General features: G+C 36.5%; 1 protein-coding gene across 1 annotated transcript; it reads left to right on the top strand.

Annotated features, from left to right (window-relative positions):
- The first annotated feature begins 3,591 nt into the window (after positions 1-3,591).
- Positions 3,592-6,108, top strand: LOC113764095 (transcription factor MYB8-like). The gene is made up of 3 exons (XM_027308151.1): positions 3,592-3,831; positions 3,939-4,068; positions 5,227-6,108. Exons 1-3 carry the CDS (start codon positions 3,699-3,701, stop codon positions 5,975-5,977), a joined length of 1,014 nt encoding a protein of 337 aa, XP_027163952.1. The 5' UTR covers positions 3,592-3,698; the 3' UTR covers positions 5,978-6,108.
- The last annotated feature ends 15,012 nt before the right edge of the window (positions 6,109-21,120 follow it).

Genomic DNA, 21,120 nt, shown 5'->3' with positions numbered 1-21,120 from the left:
AAGATAAGGAATATATACTTTTTTATAAATTAAGTTGATTTTTTTTATTGTTTTTGGCATTTTAATAAGTTATCAATTGAGTTAGAAATGAAATTGATATTTTATCTCCATTTTATGAACCACCAAATGATTATCAAGATGCATAGATATTAAAATAAATACTTTAACACTACAATATTGGAATGATAGTTTTTAATTGACAAGAAAAATAATAAAAAATAGAGAGTTTTTCTAAGAAATTCTAAAATTACTTCATATTGATACTTATGTTTACTAGGTTTTATAAGTACAATGGCTAACTATAAGAATTTGAAACCTACGTGCATAAAGCATCCAGCAATTTTTATAGTAGCAACTATAATAAATTTAGATTATAAAACTAGAATTCTCCTTTTCTTCCACTACTTTATGTTTTATTTATTATTGATATATTATCATCGAATTATAACTTATTTGATATGCTATTTAGGCTATGATCTGTTGTGCTAATTGATATAAATCATTTTAATTAATACTGAGAAAGAATGATGTGCATACATTATGTCGCATTTGAGATTAACTATATAAAAGAAAAGAAATATATGTTATATTATTAGCATGAATAAATTAAATAAAAAGAAAAAGAAGTACAATTAGGATTTTTATTAACCATTTAATGCTATTTTATTCTAAGTTGCAACTTTATTCATGATAAAATTCTTACTATCACTATTTAAAAATTAAAAAAAATCATGATTCAAAATAAAAAAATATTAGGGATAAAAAATCCAAAATCAAAATTATTAACCGACAGCAATTTGATATCGACCATTATTTATTGCTCCATTTCTGTTAGTTGTCCTAAATTTTCCAAAAATCACAAACTTTGGGGATTAAATTTGTTATGCTCGAAATATTGGGGGACCAATTCGACACACAAACCAAATATTGGAGACTGAAACTGCAATTATCTCTAATGTTTAACTAAGAAACGAAGTTCGTTTTTCCCATTTTCTCTTCAGTTTCTTCCTACTGTAAAGGCAGATTACTGGGCTGATGGGAAAGCAAAACTTGGAATTTCTTCATCTAAAATCTGTATACTCGAGGTCCAATGGTTGGATGGTTGTAGTATTCGTCCAGACTTCAGAACCAAGATTTTAGCAGAAATATTTGGCTGGGATTTTTTTTTCAATAGTAAAAAGGGGAACCATTTGGCTAGAAGGGACAAAGGGCAAATAACAGGAAGGATGCAATTTTGAAAAGAAGTTGGATTGGTCTCCAAAACTGCATTTACTGAAGATTGGGCTTGAATCAAAAGCCACTTTACTGTTTCTCGGTCAGCTTAAATACACGTTTGGAACAAAGAAATGGCAGGCGAATCCTTCAATCTCTACCATGAACTTTGGAATGGCGATTAAATGAAGCTTTCTTGGTGCTAATCAAATTCACAGGCGCCTAAATGGTTTCATAGGAGGGCTTGCTGCTTGAGTTGCCTGTAGGGATCATTTTTGTCGTACAGTTTGCATAACTCCAAATTTCTTGGGATTGTTTTACGAATATTGATTGGCATAGAAATGGTTTTTTTTTTTTAAAAAAAAAAATTTCTAATAGGGGAGGAGTGGAAATTAAGAAGTGGGGAAGAAGTAACCATGAACCCATGACATCTAATTACTGGAATATCAACTTTAGCTATTAGATCGAGACCTTCTTGACTGCATAAAAATGCTGTTAGAGATACGGTAATTCAGTAAACAATAACATGGTATCACTACTCCAGCTGACTTAAATTAGGATCACATGGAACTATTAATTTTTCTCTTCCATAAAAAATGGAATACCTAATTGTTTGAATTACGTGTGATGTTGAGTCAGGTATTAACTATTTTAGATTACGTGCATGGGACAAATTTAAGAATCAAGTGCTACCATGCTTAGCATGCAGTTATTTTGCTCCTACGGCATTGGAGTGGACCAGTGGAGGCTCTAATTTAAGAGAGAATTTCAAAAACCTCCCTTGAGGTTTCCCCTAATCACTCCTAGCACCACTTAAGTTTTTGAAATTACACTTAGCACCCTTAGAATGACAACTTTTGTAACATATCAGCTCTTTTATGTAAAAATATTATTAAAAATGTATTTAGGAGAGGGACTATAATATTCTTCCAATTTTGCAAGTCAATCTTTGAGTTTTAGAAGGTGAAAATAAATACAAATAGGACTAGAATATTTACTTAAAAGTTGATAACCGTTGAATTGTATAATTTTTCTTGATTCCAGTTAGCCAGATAAACTTTAAATCTGAAGGAGATTCAATCATCACTGACCCAAAATATTTAGATTACGGGTTAAGAATCAATCTTTGGCCTACACTCAACTCAAGTAGTAGAAACTAGAAAGGCAGAATGTTTAGGGGTAGTGTAACTGGTTAGGAAGAGTACAGTTATCTACCAACTGTGTTAGGCAAACACGTGGTCCCGCCGTTATTGTTTGGTTAAAAAAAAAAAGCCACATGGTCCCACCATCATCACATGAGCACCATCCGTTCGAATTTTGGGATGTACGATGTTCATCTGAAATCATTGCGCACCTCTTCACCTCGTACGCCAACTCATGTTTGTAGGCTCCGTTGGTAAAGTTAGGAGCATTTTCTCGTAAAATGTCATGTCATGCGTTTCACACTGCTGATACAATAATAACTGCATGTTGGAAAACTATTTATAAAAATGTTTGAAACCTGATATTATAAAGTAGGAGCATTTTCTCATAAAATGTTTGAAATCTATTTGTGATGTGAGAGTTATATTGACAAGTGATGTACGATAATTTGAAAGAATCTTCGTAAACAATCAGAATTATAATATTGGTGAATAATCTGTAATAATTTATAAGAACTTTTGTAAATAATTTATAATTTGATAACATGCGTTGAATCTTGAAGGTAATCAAAATCAATAATATTACCCAAATATTTGAAAAAAGAATATAAATGTATATTTATATACCCTTCGGCTTCGCAGACAAAGTTGTTAAGTTGTCTGTTTTATTGCTACAATCCTACTATCCAAATTTATAAATTTGATAGGGATTGTAGTGGATCCTAAAGTTGTAAAATTATGTTATACTAATAGGAGGACAATTTTGTGGATTTAAGTACTTATATATATATATATATGTTAAGAAATGTCATAATAATTTGGAATTCAAAATTTGTCAAACATTTCAAATATTTGCGGTAATTTATGAGCCAAAAATAAAATAAATTCTAGAGAGACTTAAGCTTTGATGTATTAGCGTATGATATTTACAATTGTATGTTTTAGTTGAAGAACTTAATTTATTTTCTAATAGGAGAGAGGTGGGATTTATTTGAAAAACTTGCTAATATTTCATTTCTGCATCAATTTGCTTCTATTTTTCATAGGAATAAAATGTTAATTCTTAGCACTTTTTTTTTTTTTTTTGTAGGTTTTCGATCGCGATGATTCTCTGATCCAGTGACTTTGAAAACCATTCGAATTTGGATCTAGATTTTAAAAGTAACCTCCAGTCCAACACTATATATGTGCACACATTCCTCTACCATTTGGGCAGAAACGTGCAGTCTTACCTAAATTCACTCCCCCAATCTCCATCACTGCCGACACCCGCTGTGTTTGCTTTCGCACAAGAAACCACTAAGAGTCAAAAACTTCAGAAAAATACACGGGCAAGAGAGAAAGATGGGGAGACGTCCATGTTGTGCTAAGGAAGGCCTAAACAGAGGGGCTTGGACTCCATTGGAAGATAAAACACTGACAGAATATATCAAGTCCCACGGCGCAGGAAAATGGGCAAGTCTTCCCAAACGAGCAGGTCAGTTAGTTTGATCATATCAAGTGCATAATAGTTGAGCAGCATGTCAGTTTGTTAAGGGTATATTGTAGAACCAAGGTTTCATTTTCTTGGTGTAAATTACCTAGGTCTCAAACGATGTGGGAAGAGTTGCAGACTTCGATGGATGAACTATCTCAGATCTGATATCAAGAGAGGAAACATAACTGATGATGAAGAGGACCTCATAATCAGACTGCACAAACTCCTTGGAAACAGGCCAGCCACTCTCATCCTTTCCTACTTTCGCATGCATGTTTTACATTTGGGATAATTTCAGATACCTCCCCTGAGGTTTCCTACAATTTCACTTGGCCCCCTAACATTTTAAAAATTACACTTACTTCCCATGTCCATTTAAAATGAAAATATTAGCCTTGACATTCTAATGAAGCTCCTTTTCTTTCTACGCTGCTATGCTCATACAAAAGTATGGGATTTATCTTTACAGTTGATTATTAAACAATAAATATAGGCATGAAAATCTTGACACACATTTCTTTGTAATTGTCCTAAATTACTTTACAATTGTTTAGAAGAATAAATTAAAATTTATTAGATGAGGATTTTTAGGATATTCATTAAAATTTGACTCTATTTTAAGGTTTGGTTACTAAAAGTGTCAAATTGGGGGAGGAAAGTGTAATTTTTAAAATTGTTAAGGAAGCTTAGTGAATTGCAAAAAACCTCAGGACAGGTTTCTGAAATTACTCCTCACATTTTGTTGTCTTTTGTGGCACTACGGTCATGGGTGACAGGTCTAATCCGCGCTATAAAAGTCCAAATTAGCTTGGTAGGCGAAATCTACCGGTGTTTCTTCCTAGGATTCCAGTACATGTAAACTTTCAGACATACCAAAAAAAAAAAAACTCTTTAACTTATTAATTTGTATTGTTTGGGATTTTAAAGAAAGCGTTCGGAGTGAAAATACTTAAAATATTGGGATTAGGTATGGAATAACAATAAATTCAAGAAACCGGGGTTTAAAACTAGTTTATAACTTTTCGTAACATTTCTGATATATTTAACTTTCTTCTTCACAATAATGCAAGTGTAGCCATGGGCCAATACATTTAACTAGCGGTTAAAAGTAATGTATAACTTTCAAAACAACATTCCTATTTTCTTTCTTCATATCATCGCAAGTCTAGTGCCAATGGGTTTAACTACTTAATTTGTTGAGACAAATCTCAAGTATATAGTATTCCTTTTCTTTTTAATTTTTTAGTAGGAGAAAAATGGAATATAATAAGTGAAGAAAGAGAAGAGAGATTTAAACTCAGAATCTTTAAATCGTGTGATCTCAATCTTAATCCTTGATTAGAACCTCCTCGCCATATCGTATCATTTATAAAGGGTTATTACTGTGTCTTGCAGGTGGTCCTTGATAGCTGGAAGGCTTCCTGGTCGAACTGACAATGAGATCAAGAACTACTGGAACACCAAAATCGTCAAGAAAATTCAAGGCCGTCAACACTTACCAGCCTGCTCCTCTGCCCCACTAACGAAGCCGTCATCAAGTAGGTCCAGATCCCCACCATCGCTGCAAAATTTAACAAGAACTGATCAACCGCCAAATTCAGAAAAGCTTGAGCTTAAATCCTGTACTCATGTGATCCGCACAAAGGCGAGGAGGCTCACTAAAGTTTTCATCGACGAAGACTTGCAAACTTCTGCAGGTACACAACAACCCGATATTATTGCTCCGGAGGAAGCTCAAGCACCGCCGTCCAGCGCTGATGCCAAAGACAACTTCAACAAAACTCCTACTGATCATAACAATACCGTTGGTGCCGAGCAACCTTTAGGTGTGGTAATGGAATCACCTTCAACATTTTCCGGGGAGGAAGGCTACTCTTCGGGCTTCATGATGGATTTTGAAATGGACGATAAGTATTTTTTTGATTTTCTCAGCACTGATGTTGTGCAATTCGCACACGAATTTTTCGAGGGAGTAGTACAGGGTACCAACATTGAGACCAATTATGAGGTTGAGACCAACGATTTTCCTCCCAACTCTTGTCCAACAGCTCTTTCACATGATGATGATGATGATCATAATCGTGCAGATCTTGGTTCCATTACAACTTTTCTTCATCCTGCATTGGCCTGGTTTCACGAAGACTAGTAAATTAAGTATTGCTAGAACGATAGCGTCTCATTGTACTAGATAATTAGTGTGCTTGTATTTATTTTCTTTTTTAAAATAAAGGGATAATTTCAGAAACCTCCCTTGAGGTTTCTGACAATTTCACTCAACTCCCCTTAGGTTTACATAATTACATTGACCTCTCTTGGTGCAACAAAATTACTAGAATGTCCTTCACTTAATTAGTTGATTCATAAAGAAAGATACCATATCAATAGAACCAGCAAAACATTCCCAATTGTCATATAGTCTGCAGTCGCCTCCTTTCACCTCTCTCTCTAACTCCTCTCCTTCATCCCATATTATGTATCACTAGATTCATAACCACCACCTAAACCACCATACTCATCACTATTCCCTCTCATTTCCAATGTCTATTCCAAATTTTGTTATCTCTTTTCTTCTTATTTTATTACTTGATCCCTTTCTTTCTTCACATTCTATTGCAAATATTAGCAAGTGCTGATTCAATAGAGAGTAAAGAACGGAAAAAAGAATTTCTTCATTATCAAATTATATAAGGAGAGGATGGCAAATATAAAGAATAAATTTGAAACCAATAGCTGAAAGTAAGAGGGACCGGATGATTGGTATATTGTTGTGTCTATTTATTCAAAAAATTTTATTAGATATTCATAAAAAAATTTAATAGATATCCGTAACTACATTTGTCGCCAAAAAATGAAAAACAAGAATGAAAAATGCATCTTTCTATTTTTGATTTGCTACTGTGAACAGTGGGTTTTTTTATGGAGATAGGATTAGTCTCTAATGGAGATTACGGAGTAATAATGGGTGATTCTTTGGGTCACTGTGGCATTGTTTCTAGTATCCATATAGGTGGTGATGGGTTAGATTAGCTATTGCTAGTGGGTTGAGAAAGTTATAGGCAAGCTTTTAGGTTTTTTAAATGGGGTTATATTTGATCTCGTGTTTTTAGGGAAAGCCTTTGGGCAACAAAATGATTCTAAAGCCGCGAATATTGTTACAATCACTTGAAATGGAGACTGAGTTATAAATAATAGCTTGCTCGATTGGCTTGGTGTGGTGGTAGGTTTGTAGTGATTTTAGAAAAAGAAAATGCACGTGATTTGATAGGGCATTATTTGTTTGCAATTTTATTATTAATTTCCCCTTTTGTTCGTATCAAATATTGTGTTAATTGTTGATATTTACTCATATTTGGTATCTGGACTTAATTCCAGGGAATGGAGCAGAAAACTACAAAAAGCAGGGACTTTTTGAAGCAAATTACTTCACAAGTGGGAGTCTTCTATGAAGCTCCCTCAACGTGTCCCACAAGAGATCAAACAAACGGCTTCCCTTTTTAGCTGATGAAGAGAAGGCTGGTACAAGGAGTCCTAGGAACATTAGGAAACAAGGAGTAATTCGTCAGGCTTTTCTTTTGAGTTTGTTTGACTCTCAATCTCGGCGGGGACCACGGGATAAGAGCATTTGGAGTCATCATTCCTTTTGGACTTTAAAATGAGAAAGAAACGTACAAGGCTTGTAAATTGGAATTGGACTCTCAATTCGTGCGGGGACCACGGGATAAAGGAAAGCCTTGTGTCATGTATCCTTTTGGCTATATAAGAAAGGCTGAAGGGAGAGTTTTAGTTCAGCTTTTTAGCATAGTTTAGTTTTGTTTCTTTCTTGGCTCTTTTGATGGCCTGGATCTCAATGAAATTACTTGAAGATTTTCTCATGAGACGTGGCTAAGTTTGTCTAATCAAGAACAACGGAGGACTTGGTTCAACTAAATTTGTGAGATCGAATTAGTTTTTATTTATTTCCATTATTCACTGGTATTTGTCTATCTTCTGCTTTATGTTCATATGGTTGTTTTATTATTCGATTATCCAGGGCCCGGATTCTAGATTAATTCAATAACCTGAAGCCAATTAGGATAGTTAAATCCGTAATTGTTTAATTATTCTAAACTGGTGGCAACTGGCATGATTGGGTTTGTGTCAGGGAGATAGACAGGCTAACTTAAAGAGACCCTCGTAGCGTGTTGATTGGTTAGAATTAGGCTCTTCTAATTATTCATGCAATTAGGGAATTGAACTTCTATGGTCGTACCTAGGGTTATTTCCTGATTAGAGAAATAGTCAACGGTCGTACCTTGGCTATCGACAAATTGAGGAAGAGTTGGTTATTTATCGCGTGTATGACAACTATAACTAATTTATCAGATAGTAACTGGAATAATCCTTGCATCTGTGATCGAATTAAGTGAACCATCTCCGAAGTTGTCTCTTGGCTAGAGTTCGTCCATTATTATTTTTATTGTGATAATTAGTTATTTGAGTTGTAGTTATTTTATTTTATTTTAATTTATTCCAAGTAATTTAGTTATTCTCATTTTCAAAACCCCCCATATCTGGAACTTGAGAAGAAATTAAATTATCCCCAATCCCTGTGGATTCGACCCTGCTTACCGCTATATACAGAATTTGTATTTTATTTAAGCAGGTATTTATTATTGCACAGGTTTGACGCCTGTCAATTTTTGGCGCCGCTGCCGGGGACTGGTGTCAGATTAATTTGTTTCTCTTTGAGTTCACCTTGTTTTCATTTTTAATTTAGTTTTCTCTTATTTTTTTGATGGCTTCTAACACTCCGTATTTTGGTGATATACTGGATTTTATTTCCGGGGAAGGCAATGAGGCTAGTTTTTTTGAGAGGTCTGCATATGCAGAGGCACTAAACTCTGTTAGAGAAAGAATGGCTGCTGCAACCTGTAAAATTTGTTATGCCAGGGATCATTCAACCGGTATGTGCCCCGAATATCAAGATAATCTGAATGTCCCAATCAATAATTATGGAGATTTTTCACCCTGGTCTCGAACGTGGTATAACTCTAATCCAAACGGGTATGATCAAGAATGGTGGGATAACTCCAGTTATGATTATACAACAGGGCCAATGAATTTTCAGCAGCCAATGAATTTTCAGCAGTATGAGTCTCAAGAACCATCATCCGTGTCAGGTATGTCTCTTGAAGAGATGATAGAATTACTAGCTGCTAATGTATCTCGAATTCAGCAGGAGACACAAAGGATGAGTGAAGAGATGAAAGAAGCAAGGCGTGAATGGGCATTTAAAACGAGCAAATTGATTTCTCCAGTTTATGAAGAATTGCCCTCACCGACTATTATCGACCATGAGGAAGATGAGAGTGCAATTATTCTGACAAATGACATGGTACTACAAGAGTCTCAAAAAGAAGAATCTAAAGATGCAGTTGAAAAGAAAGTTGAAGAGCAAAAATTGAGACCCCAACATCAAATGGTTCAAGTGAATGAATCCAGTGAACAATCTCCAAATGCGGTGACATCTCCTCCATTCCTTGATCAATATTTTCCTGACTCTTATTCTTTAATTCCTGTTAGTGAGATTGATTTTATTATACCAGACGATTTTGAATTTCATGCCAGGAATAAGTTAAGAGTCATGATGGCAAAATATTTCGAACCAATAAGTGCTCGTGATGGAGGAGTGGGTGAAGATTTAAGATCATCACTTGTTTGTTTGGCGCCATCTACTAATCCATGGAAGACCGTAGCTCGGGTGGTCAAGAATTACTCCATTTACGAGGGCTATCAGGATTACATAGAAGATGAAGCACTGAAGCGAGCTACACGATTTTATCCTCCATAAATAAACAGGACAATGTCTAGCCAAAGACATTAAAGAAAGGCGCTGCTTGGGAGGCAACCCAAGGCTCTTTATTTTAGTTTTCTTATGTTTTTGGAGTTTTTGTTAAGTGTTAGTTGCATTTAGTGATTTGTTGCTTGGTGGCAGGAAATTGGCAGTTAAGCGTGCCCACGCCAGGTGGTCACGCCTGAGGGGAAGAAATTTTCGTTCAGGATCTGCGGACTCTATAGCAGTTAGGCGTGCCCACGCCAGATGGTCACGCCTGATGGAGGAAATTTTCGTTCAGGATCTGCAGACTCTATAGCAGTTAGACGTGCCCACGCCAGGTGGTCACGCCTGAGGGAAAGAAATTCTCGTTCAGGGATCTGCGGACTCTATAGCAGTTGAGCGTGCCCACGCCTTTAGCCAGAGGTTCCTTGACTAAAAAAAAAAAAAAATTTTAAAACATTTTCCGTTGTACACCTTCAGTTTTGATTCTCACAATTCGGATTTTGAAATTTGAATGTGCAAAAAAAAAAAAAAAAAAAAAAAAAGCTATTTTTTTTTTTCCCCTTCTTCTTTCTTTCTTTCTTCTTCTTTCTTTTTCTTTTCTTTCTTTCTTCTCCTCTGTTTTGCTCTGTCCGCCGCCCGTGCCCACCGCCATCTCCAACTCCACCGCGCGCCACCCTCTTCCTCGACCAGACCGCGTGCCGCCGTTCCTCCTTGGCCACGACCACCACCACCTCGCGAGCACCAGCCGCGCGCCGTGCACACCACCAACTCCCTCCACTCGCGCGCTGCCATCAGCCCTTCCGCCCTCCACCTTCGCACGGTACCACCAGCTCCCTCTCCAGCCAGCTCATCACCAGCTCCAGCCGCGCCTCATCCCACGGTCCACCGCCAGCTCGCGGCCGAGGCTTGCCGCGCCTCTCCCCGCCACAGCTCTTCTCCAGCTTTGACCACCACGCACAGAAGCTCCACTCACGCACGCCAACAGCCCCGCCTCTCACGCACAGCTTGTCCAGCCACGCCATCACCACCTGTCAAAATTGACAGGTGGAGGTATTGTAATTTCTTCCCCGATTAACATAGATTTCTGGAATTTGTGTTTGGATTTCTGGTTGGATAGAAGAAGGTGTTGTTTTGGGCAATTTCTAGGGTAAAATTTTGGACGGAATTGGGGGTAATTGCTGCCATACGTGGGGATATTTTTCTGATATTTATTGAGTTGCTGCTATTTGATTTAAATCCTCCATGTGTGTACACCAGTGGTACTGGTTGCATTGTTACTTACAGTTTCTTGATCCTTAGTGCTTAAATTATTTTTCGAATCCTGAACGGTGGTTGCTGGAATTGCCAATTTCTGTGATCAATTGCTAATTTTAGCAGGTTGAATTGGGTATTTAACTGTCCAATTGGAGACAGTTGTTACGGTTTTGGGTCCATTTGTGTTTGAATTGTATAATTTGTGTCGAGTTGTGGGTAATTTGCTGTGGCTGTTGGTTAAATTAAGAGGTGCCTGTTACGCTTAATTTGCTTATTGAAGTTAGTTGCCTCTGATTGCCTTGTTTAGGAGCATTTTATCATTTTGGTTTCCTTTACTAAGCTATTTGGAGCACTTGTTGCATGATTGGACTGCCTTGATTCTGAATTTGACTACATTTGGACCACAGGGGCTCATTGATTGCATTTGTTATTAGTGTTGAGGTATTCGTATAACCTGTGGGTGATTGAATTGTGCCTATTGTTCATGGGGTTGGTTTTAAACAAAAAAAAAATTGTTATTACTTTGAAATTCCTGTTTCCATTATCTGTTGGCAATTGTAGTCCCTTGTGATTAGAGTGACATCTAGAGATCATGGTAAGGCTAAGATCCGCTTCTAGGTTTAAAACACCTAGACACTCGCAGCCTCCTCCTACCCCAGGGGCTAACGACTGGGTCCAACTCCGAATGCAAGTTGCATAACATGGTGCAGAATTTGGTAGCACTCCGCCCGACCCACTCCTGTTTTGACAATTTCAGGGAAGTACCGTTACCCTTCTCCTTCCTTTTGCTGTTAGTTTATCACATTGAGGGCAATGTGTGAATTAGGTGTGGGGGGATCAGTTTGGGGTGCGAGTATTTTTGTTTTTAGTTTCTAAAGGCCGTTCCTTTATTTTTAGTTTGATATTTATCTCCCTTTTCGTTTATTTTCTTTTCTTTTTCTAGTGGTCAGTTCTTTTATGACTACCAAGTTTTGATGCTGGATTGTTGCCTCTAATTATGCTATTGCCAAGTTTTATTAAAAAGGTATCAAGTTGATGTGGTTGAGTTCAGGAGTATCTCTTTGGTGAATATCAATAATTGCTTAACTTTTCCTATTTTTGGTTAACTTTTCTAAGCATGGGGAATGATTGTTGGCATTTTTCATGTGAATTGGTCCATTTATTAATTTTAGTTCTCCATGTTTGGAAATTTGAGGCTGGCTGCTGTTATTTTTTGTGCTATTTTAGTTATTGTGCTATATGGTTGTAAATCAGAGCTGACTGTACTCCGCTAGTGATTACTATTGAGTAACCGGGGATCTTCACCTAAAGTGTCGATTCTCGCGTCAAAAGGTAGTAGTTACTATGAGTGCGTGGTCCCGTAGCGATTGGAGTTGAGTAACCGGGCTCCTCCATCTGTGAAATGTTGGAGTTCGCGTCAAAAGGCTCTAATGGCTATAGATTAAGTCTTTTGTTATTCACAAAAAAAAAAATAAATAAATAAAATAAAACAAAAAAATAAAAAACAAAAAAATAAAAAAACAAAAAAAACAAAAAGGAAAAAAAGTGAAATAAAGATTGTGTTAGTGTGTGAATAAGTCAGCTTGCCGGTTTGTGATCTTAATGTCGAGATTTTGGTTAATAGTTGGACCATTTGCTGATAAATGTGAACAACCATTCCTTTTTCTTAGATTAGTTTGTTTTAAATTGGAGAAGTTGGGGGTTGGGAAGCTAACTGGAGTAATTTTCTTTGATCCTGACCTGTGATACTTGATGTAAGTTTTTCTGGATATCTTGGCAATACGGTAGTTGGAGCGATAGTCATTGTCAAAATTTTGGTATTCAAATGCTATTCTCATGCTTGAGGGCAAGCATGATTCAGGTGTGGGGGGAATTGATAGGGCATTATTTGTTTGCAATTTTATTATTAATTTCCCCTTTTGTTCGTATCAAATATTGTGTTAATTGTTGATATTTACTCATATTTGGTATCTGGACTTAATTCCAGGGAATGGAGCAGAAAACTACAAAAAGCAGGGACTTTTTGAAGCAAATTACTTCACAAGTGGGAGTCTTCTATGAAGCTCCCTCAACGTGTCCCACAAGAGATCAAACAAATGGCTTCCCTTTTTAGCTGATGAAGAGAAGGCTGGTACAAGGAGTCCTAGGAACATTAGGAAACAAGGAGTAATTCGGCAGGCTTTTCTTTTGAGTTTGTTTGACTCTCAATCTCGGCGGGGACCACGGGATAAGAGCATTTGGAGTCATCATTCCTTTTGGACTTTAAAATGAGAAAGAAACGTACAAGGCTTGTAAATTGGAATTGGACTCTCAATTCGTGCGGGGACCACGGGATAAAGGAAAGCCTTGTGTCATGTATCCTTTTGGCTATATAAGAAAGGCTGAAGGGAGAGTTTTAGTTGAGCTTTTTAGCATAGTTTAGTTTTGTTTCTTTCTTGGCTCTTTTGATGGCCTGGACCTCAATGAAATTACTTGAAGATTTTCTCATGAGACGTGGCTAAGTTTGTCTAATCAAGAACAACGGAGGACTTGGTTCAACTAAATTTGTGAGATCGAATTAGTTTTTATTTATTTCCATTATTCACTGGTATTTGTCTATCTTCTGCTTTATGTTCATATGGTTGTTTTATTATTCGATTATCCAGGGCCCGGATTCTAGATTAATTCAATAACCTGAAGCCAATTAGGATAGTTAAATCCGTAATTGTTTAATTATTCTAAACTGGTGGCAACTGGCATGATTGGGTTTGTGTCAGGGAGATAGACAGGCTAACTTAAAGAGACCCTCGTAGCGTGTTGATTGGTTAGAATTAGGCTCTTCTAATTATTCATGCAATTAGGGAATTGAACTTCTATGGTCGTACCTAGGGTTATTTCCTGATTAGAGAAATAGTCAACGGTCGTACCTTGGCTATCGACAAATTGAGGAAGAGTTGGTTGTTTATCGCGTGTATGACAACTATAACTAATTTATCAGATAGTAACTGGAATAATCCTTGCATCTGTGATCGAATTAAGTGAACCATCTCCGAAGTTGTCTCTTGGCTAGAGTTCATCCATTTTTATTGTTATTGTGATAATTAGTTATTTGAGTTGTAGTTACTTTATTTTTATTTTAATTTATTCCAAGTAATTTAGTTACTCTCATTTTCAAAAACCCCCCCATATCTGGAACTTGAGAAGAAATTAAATTATCCCCAGTCCCTGTGGATTCGACCCTGCTTATCGCTATATACAGAATTTGTATTTTATTTGAGCAGGTATTTATTATTGCACAGGTTCGGCTCCTGTCATGATTAAACTAACTTTTTCTCTTTGTTGTTATGTCGATAAGGGTATATTAGGATTTTTGAAGAGAAATGTAGTATATTGGGTTTATATAGTTACCTAAATGGTAAAAATAGGAGATGTAGGTGTAATTTTTAAAACTTAAGGGGAGGTGACTGCAATTGTTATAAACTTCAGGGGAGGTTTGTGAAATTATCCCTAGAGTAAATGATCTTTGTGATTATCGATAAAATTGCAACTTTGATAAGTAAACTTTTGCGCAAAAAAGATGTGCTAATCTCCTGTTGGGCTTTCACGTCTTAGCAGCCTCACGGTCAAGGCTGCCGTGTGAATACTGTACGGAGAGAACCAAAGAATCAGGGCCCTCTCCAGTTCATTTTTGCACGATTCGGTTTAATTGATGTAATTTGTATAACTTTTAGTACAAATTTGCACCGTTTTAGTATAATAATAATGATTGTATTTCAAATTAGTTGTATGAATTGATGAATTTACATTTACACCAAATATAGCACTAATTTATACCAATTATTGTATGAATTACATAACTAGGCAATCATTCAATATGAGAGGCTCTAATCCAAATCAAAGGCCCCCCACTCCCCCGCGCCTCCTCCAAAAATAATTTCCAAAAGTCTAGTGGGGTTAGGGCTTTTTAAGTAAAAGATCTTATATGACTATTACCCCCCCCCCTCCCCTCCCCAAAAAAACCAAAAAAACAAAATGCTTTATCTTTAGTTATTATTTCTTGTCCCATTTAATTTTCTATTATACAAGTCACTCTTTGTATTAGTATGAAATAGTTATTACTTAAATCAGATAGCAGTATAGAATTTCAGTATATCAAACCAAACAAAATTAACCACTAAAATGACTTGGATTTTTTTTTTTAAAAAAAGTAGGAGTACTGTTAAACAACACCAAAAGTCAACATTTATTCTACCCTCACCAACAAGTCAACATTTATTCTATTCGAAATTGCATTATTGTGTTGTAAAGCATATGCTCTTCCCGTGCTCCATTGTTCTAAGGTATTTTCTTTTTCCTTTTTTTTCTTTAAAATTTCTTCATTTATATTTTAAGCAAAAATATTTACTAATAAAAATTTAAAATGGTTGAGAATCTAATTTTTGAATTTTATTTTATATGTTATGTTTCTTACTAAAAAAATTTCAATTGCTAATTATCTTCTCCTAAATAGTTAGTATTGTATCTTTGATTGTTCGCCCCCGACAGTAAAGGTCTACATCCATCATTACATGATTGCGAAAAGACTTTGATGTCTTACTCTTAATTTCCTCTTGGGCTTTCACGTCTTAGTAGCCATACAAGTCAAGGCGGCTGGCCGCATGCAATTATTGCAGGGACGAATCAAAGCCCCGTTCCCCCCCAACCCCCCCCCCCAAGCACCCTGCCCCAAAAAAAATATAAAAACCTCATTGGAATTAGAACATTTTAAGTGAAAAATCTTTTATGACTGTTTAATTGCTTGCAATAAGAAAGGACGTGATTTAAGAAGCGGGGAAGGAAATGGAGATTTAAATCCATGAGGAGTTGTCCTGGAATCAATTTTTACATCCTGCTCATTGAGCTTGTAGTTGCAAACCTTCTGCTTCTGTTTGATTGGACACTTCCTGAAGGAATCATTTGTGAAAGCTTGGATATGGAAGAAGCATTAGGGCTCTCGATGCATAAGAAAACACTCCTTCACTTGATTGCTTCTTCATATAAAGTGGCAGATGTGTTTAGTCTGAATAATTGGATTGGTCTCCTCTCCCCTATGTTCCTTTGCATTTACCTATTAATTTAAATAATGTAAACTTTGAGTTAAACAATTTCTCTAAGTGGGAAAAATTGTTAGAACCATTATAGGACTTTGAGTTAAAACTATTATAGAAGGACTTGGCATATGCTTGTACAATTCCTACACTAATGTACGGTCCCGATTCTCTTCATCACTGGCAATCCCGTGACCAAGACTTTATATGTGTACACTTTTTTCTTTTGTGTGATTTAGATTCCCTTTGATGAACATGAAAAGAATTGAACATCGTGTCCTGATTTTTACGTGGACTTCTTGTGTGCTGTTCTTTGGAGATGGACGGAGATACTTCTCCTAATTCGAAAAACATGTTAATTGCCTATGTGGCTATTTTTTTTTTTTTTTGTCGACACAGGGGTGTGCGGGTCAATTCTTACGGGACCCGATTAATCCCCTGCGACCCGGGAGAGCAGGCCCTACTCCACATCGAACACGTTAACAGCGGGACTCGAACCCTGGACAAACCAGAAAGGTCGCCATACCCTAAAGAAGGGAAGCAGACCGCTCAATCTACCCCGTGGGGGCAAAGACCAGCCACGTAGAGTGGCAAGTTGTGGGAGGTAGGGGTTGAACCCTTGACCTCCAACATCCCCAAAGAAGGGGATGACCACTGAACCAAATGGCCAGTGGCTGCCTACGTGGCTATGTATAGTCAAATTTTATGTTGTTATACCTAGCTGTCCTTCTTTTGATGATATTCCAAATTTAAGCTTAGTTCTACCCGGTACATTTTCTAGATACCTGTCTCACTTTCCAGTGTAACTAGTTTACTTGCCTCTTTTGGAGAGTTGAATGGTAGGTTTATAAGTAAAAGACAATGTCCTATATTGGTTTGAGAGAAGAAAAAATAGCAATTAATATGCAAGTAAGGATCTGAAATCCAAAAGTTTAATTTATTAGGTCTTAAGCCTTTATTTACATATCAATCACTTTTTCTTCGCCTCTTGAACCAATGTAAAACATGTATATTTTTTTACTCGTGAACCTAACAAATTTCCATCTTCATAAGTTACCCTTCACATTAAACCCAAGTTTACAATATCTTCTTTGAGTCAAGAGCCCACTTTAATACTCAATGCAAACCCATCTTATTATTTAAGATCATCTCATTTTTCAATCATGGACTTATTCTTCTTCAATATCCAAAGTGTATTATGGATCACTGCCAAACCTTGGCTCCTTGATCTAACTCCAACTGGACCCCCTGCCAAACTTATGGTGCACCTAGTCCAACACTAGCCAACTCCTTAGCACTTTGATACTTCGATCCACCATCAAGAAAAGAATTTTCACCGATTCAACTCCGAGAAAAATCCACTTGCCCATGAGTAATATCATCTCGCAACCTAAAACTCTAAAACCATGAGTAGCCTCAATCTCATAACTTGAAACTCTGATACCACTTATTAGGATTCAAACGTGAAATAAATAACTATTGAAATATTAAATACACAACAATTTAATGACAAACAAGTCACAAACATGAAAGATAAATGACACACGACATTTAACGTGGTTCGACTACATCATTAAGTTTACATCCACGGAGAGAAACCCGTTCTTTATTATAAGAGGAAAACCCTATATCAGAATACAATTTGAATCCAATCCCAACTTTTGTATACCATCTCTCATCTTCCAAGAACTCTCTCTCATCCCCATATATAAGACTACATGTTGCCCTTGTATGCTTCTTGTATGTCTTTTTGTAGTATACCAACGCATCTATTTATAGAGAATATTATTTGGTCAAAAATCAAATAACAACAGGAAATCAATGCTACTTTCTAGATTTGTACAGAATAAGAAATAACTTCTAAATTCTGAACAAAATAGAAAATTCCTTGATTACTATTTCAAATAACTAAAACCAATTAAAAAATTAGTTATTTTCACACAAAATAAAAAACCTGTCTAAAAGAAATTAAACTCATTTCCTAACAAATCTCCACCTTGGCGAATATTTTTTTTAGCAACTATTTGCCTTCAACTACCAAATAATATGGTACCAAACTACACATTCTAATCAATACAGTCCTGATACCAAATTAATTCATCGATAAATGAACATGTATATTTACTACGAGTCCAATCTCCAATTTACTCGCGAGAAGGTGTCTCAATTCACTATCTCTCTTTGCAGGATTTCTTATCACTACCAACTATAACTGTGACACCCCGAATATTAGGAGGTTGTTTGTAAAGAAGATACTAAAGTGCATTTCTTTGGATTTAATTTAAAACCTTATTTTGTTTTAAAAGATTAGAAACCCTAATATTTTAATCAAAAACCCTAGTTTACTTGCGACTAACCGGTTTTCTTAAATCTCTCATATTTTAATTGAAACCCTAATTTTAATCACTGGAATTGTAAAATCTCTCACGTTTTTCTTAAAAATTTTCTTATATTTGGAAATTATTCATTTATTAAAGCCCTACCACCCAGTCATTCCACAATAAGTGCAAATGAACCTAGAAAATAGGGTTTCACTTTTCGGTTTCAAGATTGGAGCAAATTAGGGTTTTTGCAATTTTTCGTAGGATGATTTTTCAGTACGGAGCAAGGATCAAATTTGGTGATTAAAAGTGACTTTTAGGTGAGAAATAATATGTGATTAGGAGCAATGATATAAGGTTAGTGAATAGGAAGTAAAAACCCTAGTACGTGTGTTTTAAAGAAAAACGGCGCGAACCGACGGGTACCGCGCGTTACCGATTGAACGCACCACTTGACCACCACTTTCTTACCACATGAGCTCATTAATACTTGAGCAAAATATCCCTTCAATTCCAGCTGGCTTTGACCGAAATTGGTGGCCAAAAATGCAAGGGAAAGTGAGAGAAATTTGCATGGCTTTAGTGGTGCCAAGTGTCACCACTCTATGGCTCTTTGCTTATTTTTTTTTTCTTGCCATTTATCCTTCATTTCAGCTTCATTTCCTTCATTTCTTTTCTGGTTTTGGCCGAGCTTAAGAGGGAGAGAAAGAGAGCAAGAAACAAACTTCCTTCTTCTTGATTTGCACCATCCAAGTGAGGAACCAAAATTCTAAACCGATTAAAGTGGGAGTTGTGAGCTTGAGAAGCTAGGGGAACCAAGAATTCCAAGAGGAGGTGAAGTATCACTCTTACAAGCTTCATTTGTTGAGGTATAAGGCTAAACCATGGCTTTGGTTCTTTTATTTTGGTTTAAGTTGTTGTATAAGTCATGTTGTGGTTGGATTAGTAGTGAAACAAGTTGTTATGATGATTTAAAGGTGATATATGTGAGTTAGGGTTTGAGGTATTTGCTGCATATACTTGTTATATGGATGATATATGTTGTATTTAAGCTTATATAAGTGGTTGTGGTGATGATTGGAGCAAGAAATCAAGAAAGGTTGCATTGAATCCCAAAATTCCAGATTTCTGGAAAATTTCAGCTCTATTCTGTCCGGTTTTATTGTACCATGTTAGAGGCCGAATTAGGCTTGGAATAAAACATAAAAGTTGTATAGAATGGTATTTTATAGGTTCCTACAGAATTTCAACTCAATCGGAGCAATGTAACATGTGAAAAGACCAAAATACCCTCGCTGCCCTAGATTACATTCCAGTGTTCCGCGTAGACAGTTCAGTCTTTTTGGCTGTGTTTATTCACTATAATCCGTTCAGATTTAGCCATTTTCCAAAACATGAAAGTTTTAGTACACTGTCTTAGATTTTTAACGCCTCCAAGAACGCCTTAAACGGACCGTGGTAGACTGTGATATGGCCATTTGAAGGCAGTACAGTTAAATAGCCGATTAGTTAGAATTAGGTTATGTGAATTGGGAATTTGATTAGGTTACACTGGAAATTAGATTAAGTGCTCTTCATGAAAACTATAGGCCTTCGCCTTAGCTTCGAAATGGTATAAGTTGCACCTCAATCCGATAAGCGTAGCCTTGGATGTACCCGTTCCGCAAAAAACCCGTCAAATCTGTCTTTTGTAACTTCATTTCCGCACTTGATATTAGCCTAATTTTTGTTCTTGTATTGTTCTGAGCCTATGGAATGGCTATTGAACTGAAATTGTGTTATGGATAACTTTGGGTTGGATTGAGTAAAAGAATGAAGCCATAATGGCTGGAAATTAGGTAAACACAAAGGGCATGCTGCCCAAATTTGCTCGAGGACTAGAGAACTATACTTGCAACTTGAGTAAGGGTTAAGAGTGAGTACTACTTGAACTATCTAGGGTACTTGAGTCTTCTTGTTCCGAGGTATATAAGTAAGGACTTGGCCGAACTTGTACCCTTGAGAAATGAAATAATGATTGCTCGAAGTATGTTTTCCTTGTACTTTCAATTCGCATGACAATTTCAAGTATAAATGTTACAAAGTTTTACTGTTTAAAAAGTGAGCAAGTGTTTCACGACTACTATCCGAGTAAATTTCAATTTCTTGATTTTTATTGAACGAAACGTCTAAGTTCCGAATCTTAGTCGATTTTCAAAGTTCTTAAGCCAAGTTTTATCGCAGATTTGGACTCCAAACCCGGAGTACCACCCAGACGTGATTACTAGAGGCACTATATCTTTTGGTGAGTGCTTTCAAATACCGAATTGAACTTGATACTTGAACTTGATACGTGACCAATATGATTACATGTTATATACGTGAATTGTTAGGGCAAGAGTGTACTTTATCGCACTTGCCCTTATGTGATATATATTTGTTTATTGTTGCAATTGACTTGATATTCTTGTTTATGATGCGCGCACTTTTTGGAATTCCAGAAATCCTGCGGCGAGTTACTTAAGTCGAGCCGGCAAGGGCTTGGTCGATTGGGTAATGAACCCTGGGTCTCTTGTTTTGTCAAGTGGAGTGATATCTCCTCGACTAATCGGTATACTCGAGTATTACCACCTGTGTTTCTTGAGAATTTTGGGCCCAGCTGGGGGTTTGAACGGTGGACGGAGAGTCGTTTAAGTGGTGTTCTACTGGATTGGTTACTTACTTGAAAGTTGACGGAGTGTCAACTGTTACTTGATCAAGCTCTGGAGATGCAATGGGAATTTGGCTCCTGAGAGCCTTCCGTATCCTTATACTTGAAAATGATTATTGCTTATCGGATTGTTATTCCTTT

Source organism: Coffea eugenioides, chromosome 2 (genome assembly GCF_003713205.1).
Source record: "Coffea eugenioides isolate CCC68of chromosome 2, Ceug_1.0, whole genome shotgun sequence".
NCBI classification, from domain to species: domain Eukaryota; kingdom Viridiplantae; phylum Streptophyta; class Magnoliopsida; order Gentianales; family Rubiaceae; genus Coffea; species Coffea eugenioides.
Note: the sequence above shows the minus strand (reverse complement) of the source record. Positions and strands in the feature narration are given on the sequence as shown.

Excerpts from the sequence above, each read along its gene's own strand:
- LOC113764095 (XM_027308151.1), top strand. The coding sequence starts at position 3,699 with ATGGGGAGACGTCCATGTTGTGCTAAGGAAGGCCTAAACAGAGGGGCT. Across the intron at positions 3,832-3,938 it reads AAGTCTTCCCAAACGAGCAG|GTCTCAAACGATGTGGGAAG; the intron begins GTCAGTTAGTTT and ends TAAATTACCTAG. Across the intron at positions 4,069-5,226 it reads CACAAACTCCTTGGAAACAG|GTGGTCCTTGATAGCTGGAA; the intron begins GCCAGCCACTCT and ends TGTGTCTTGCAG.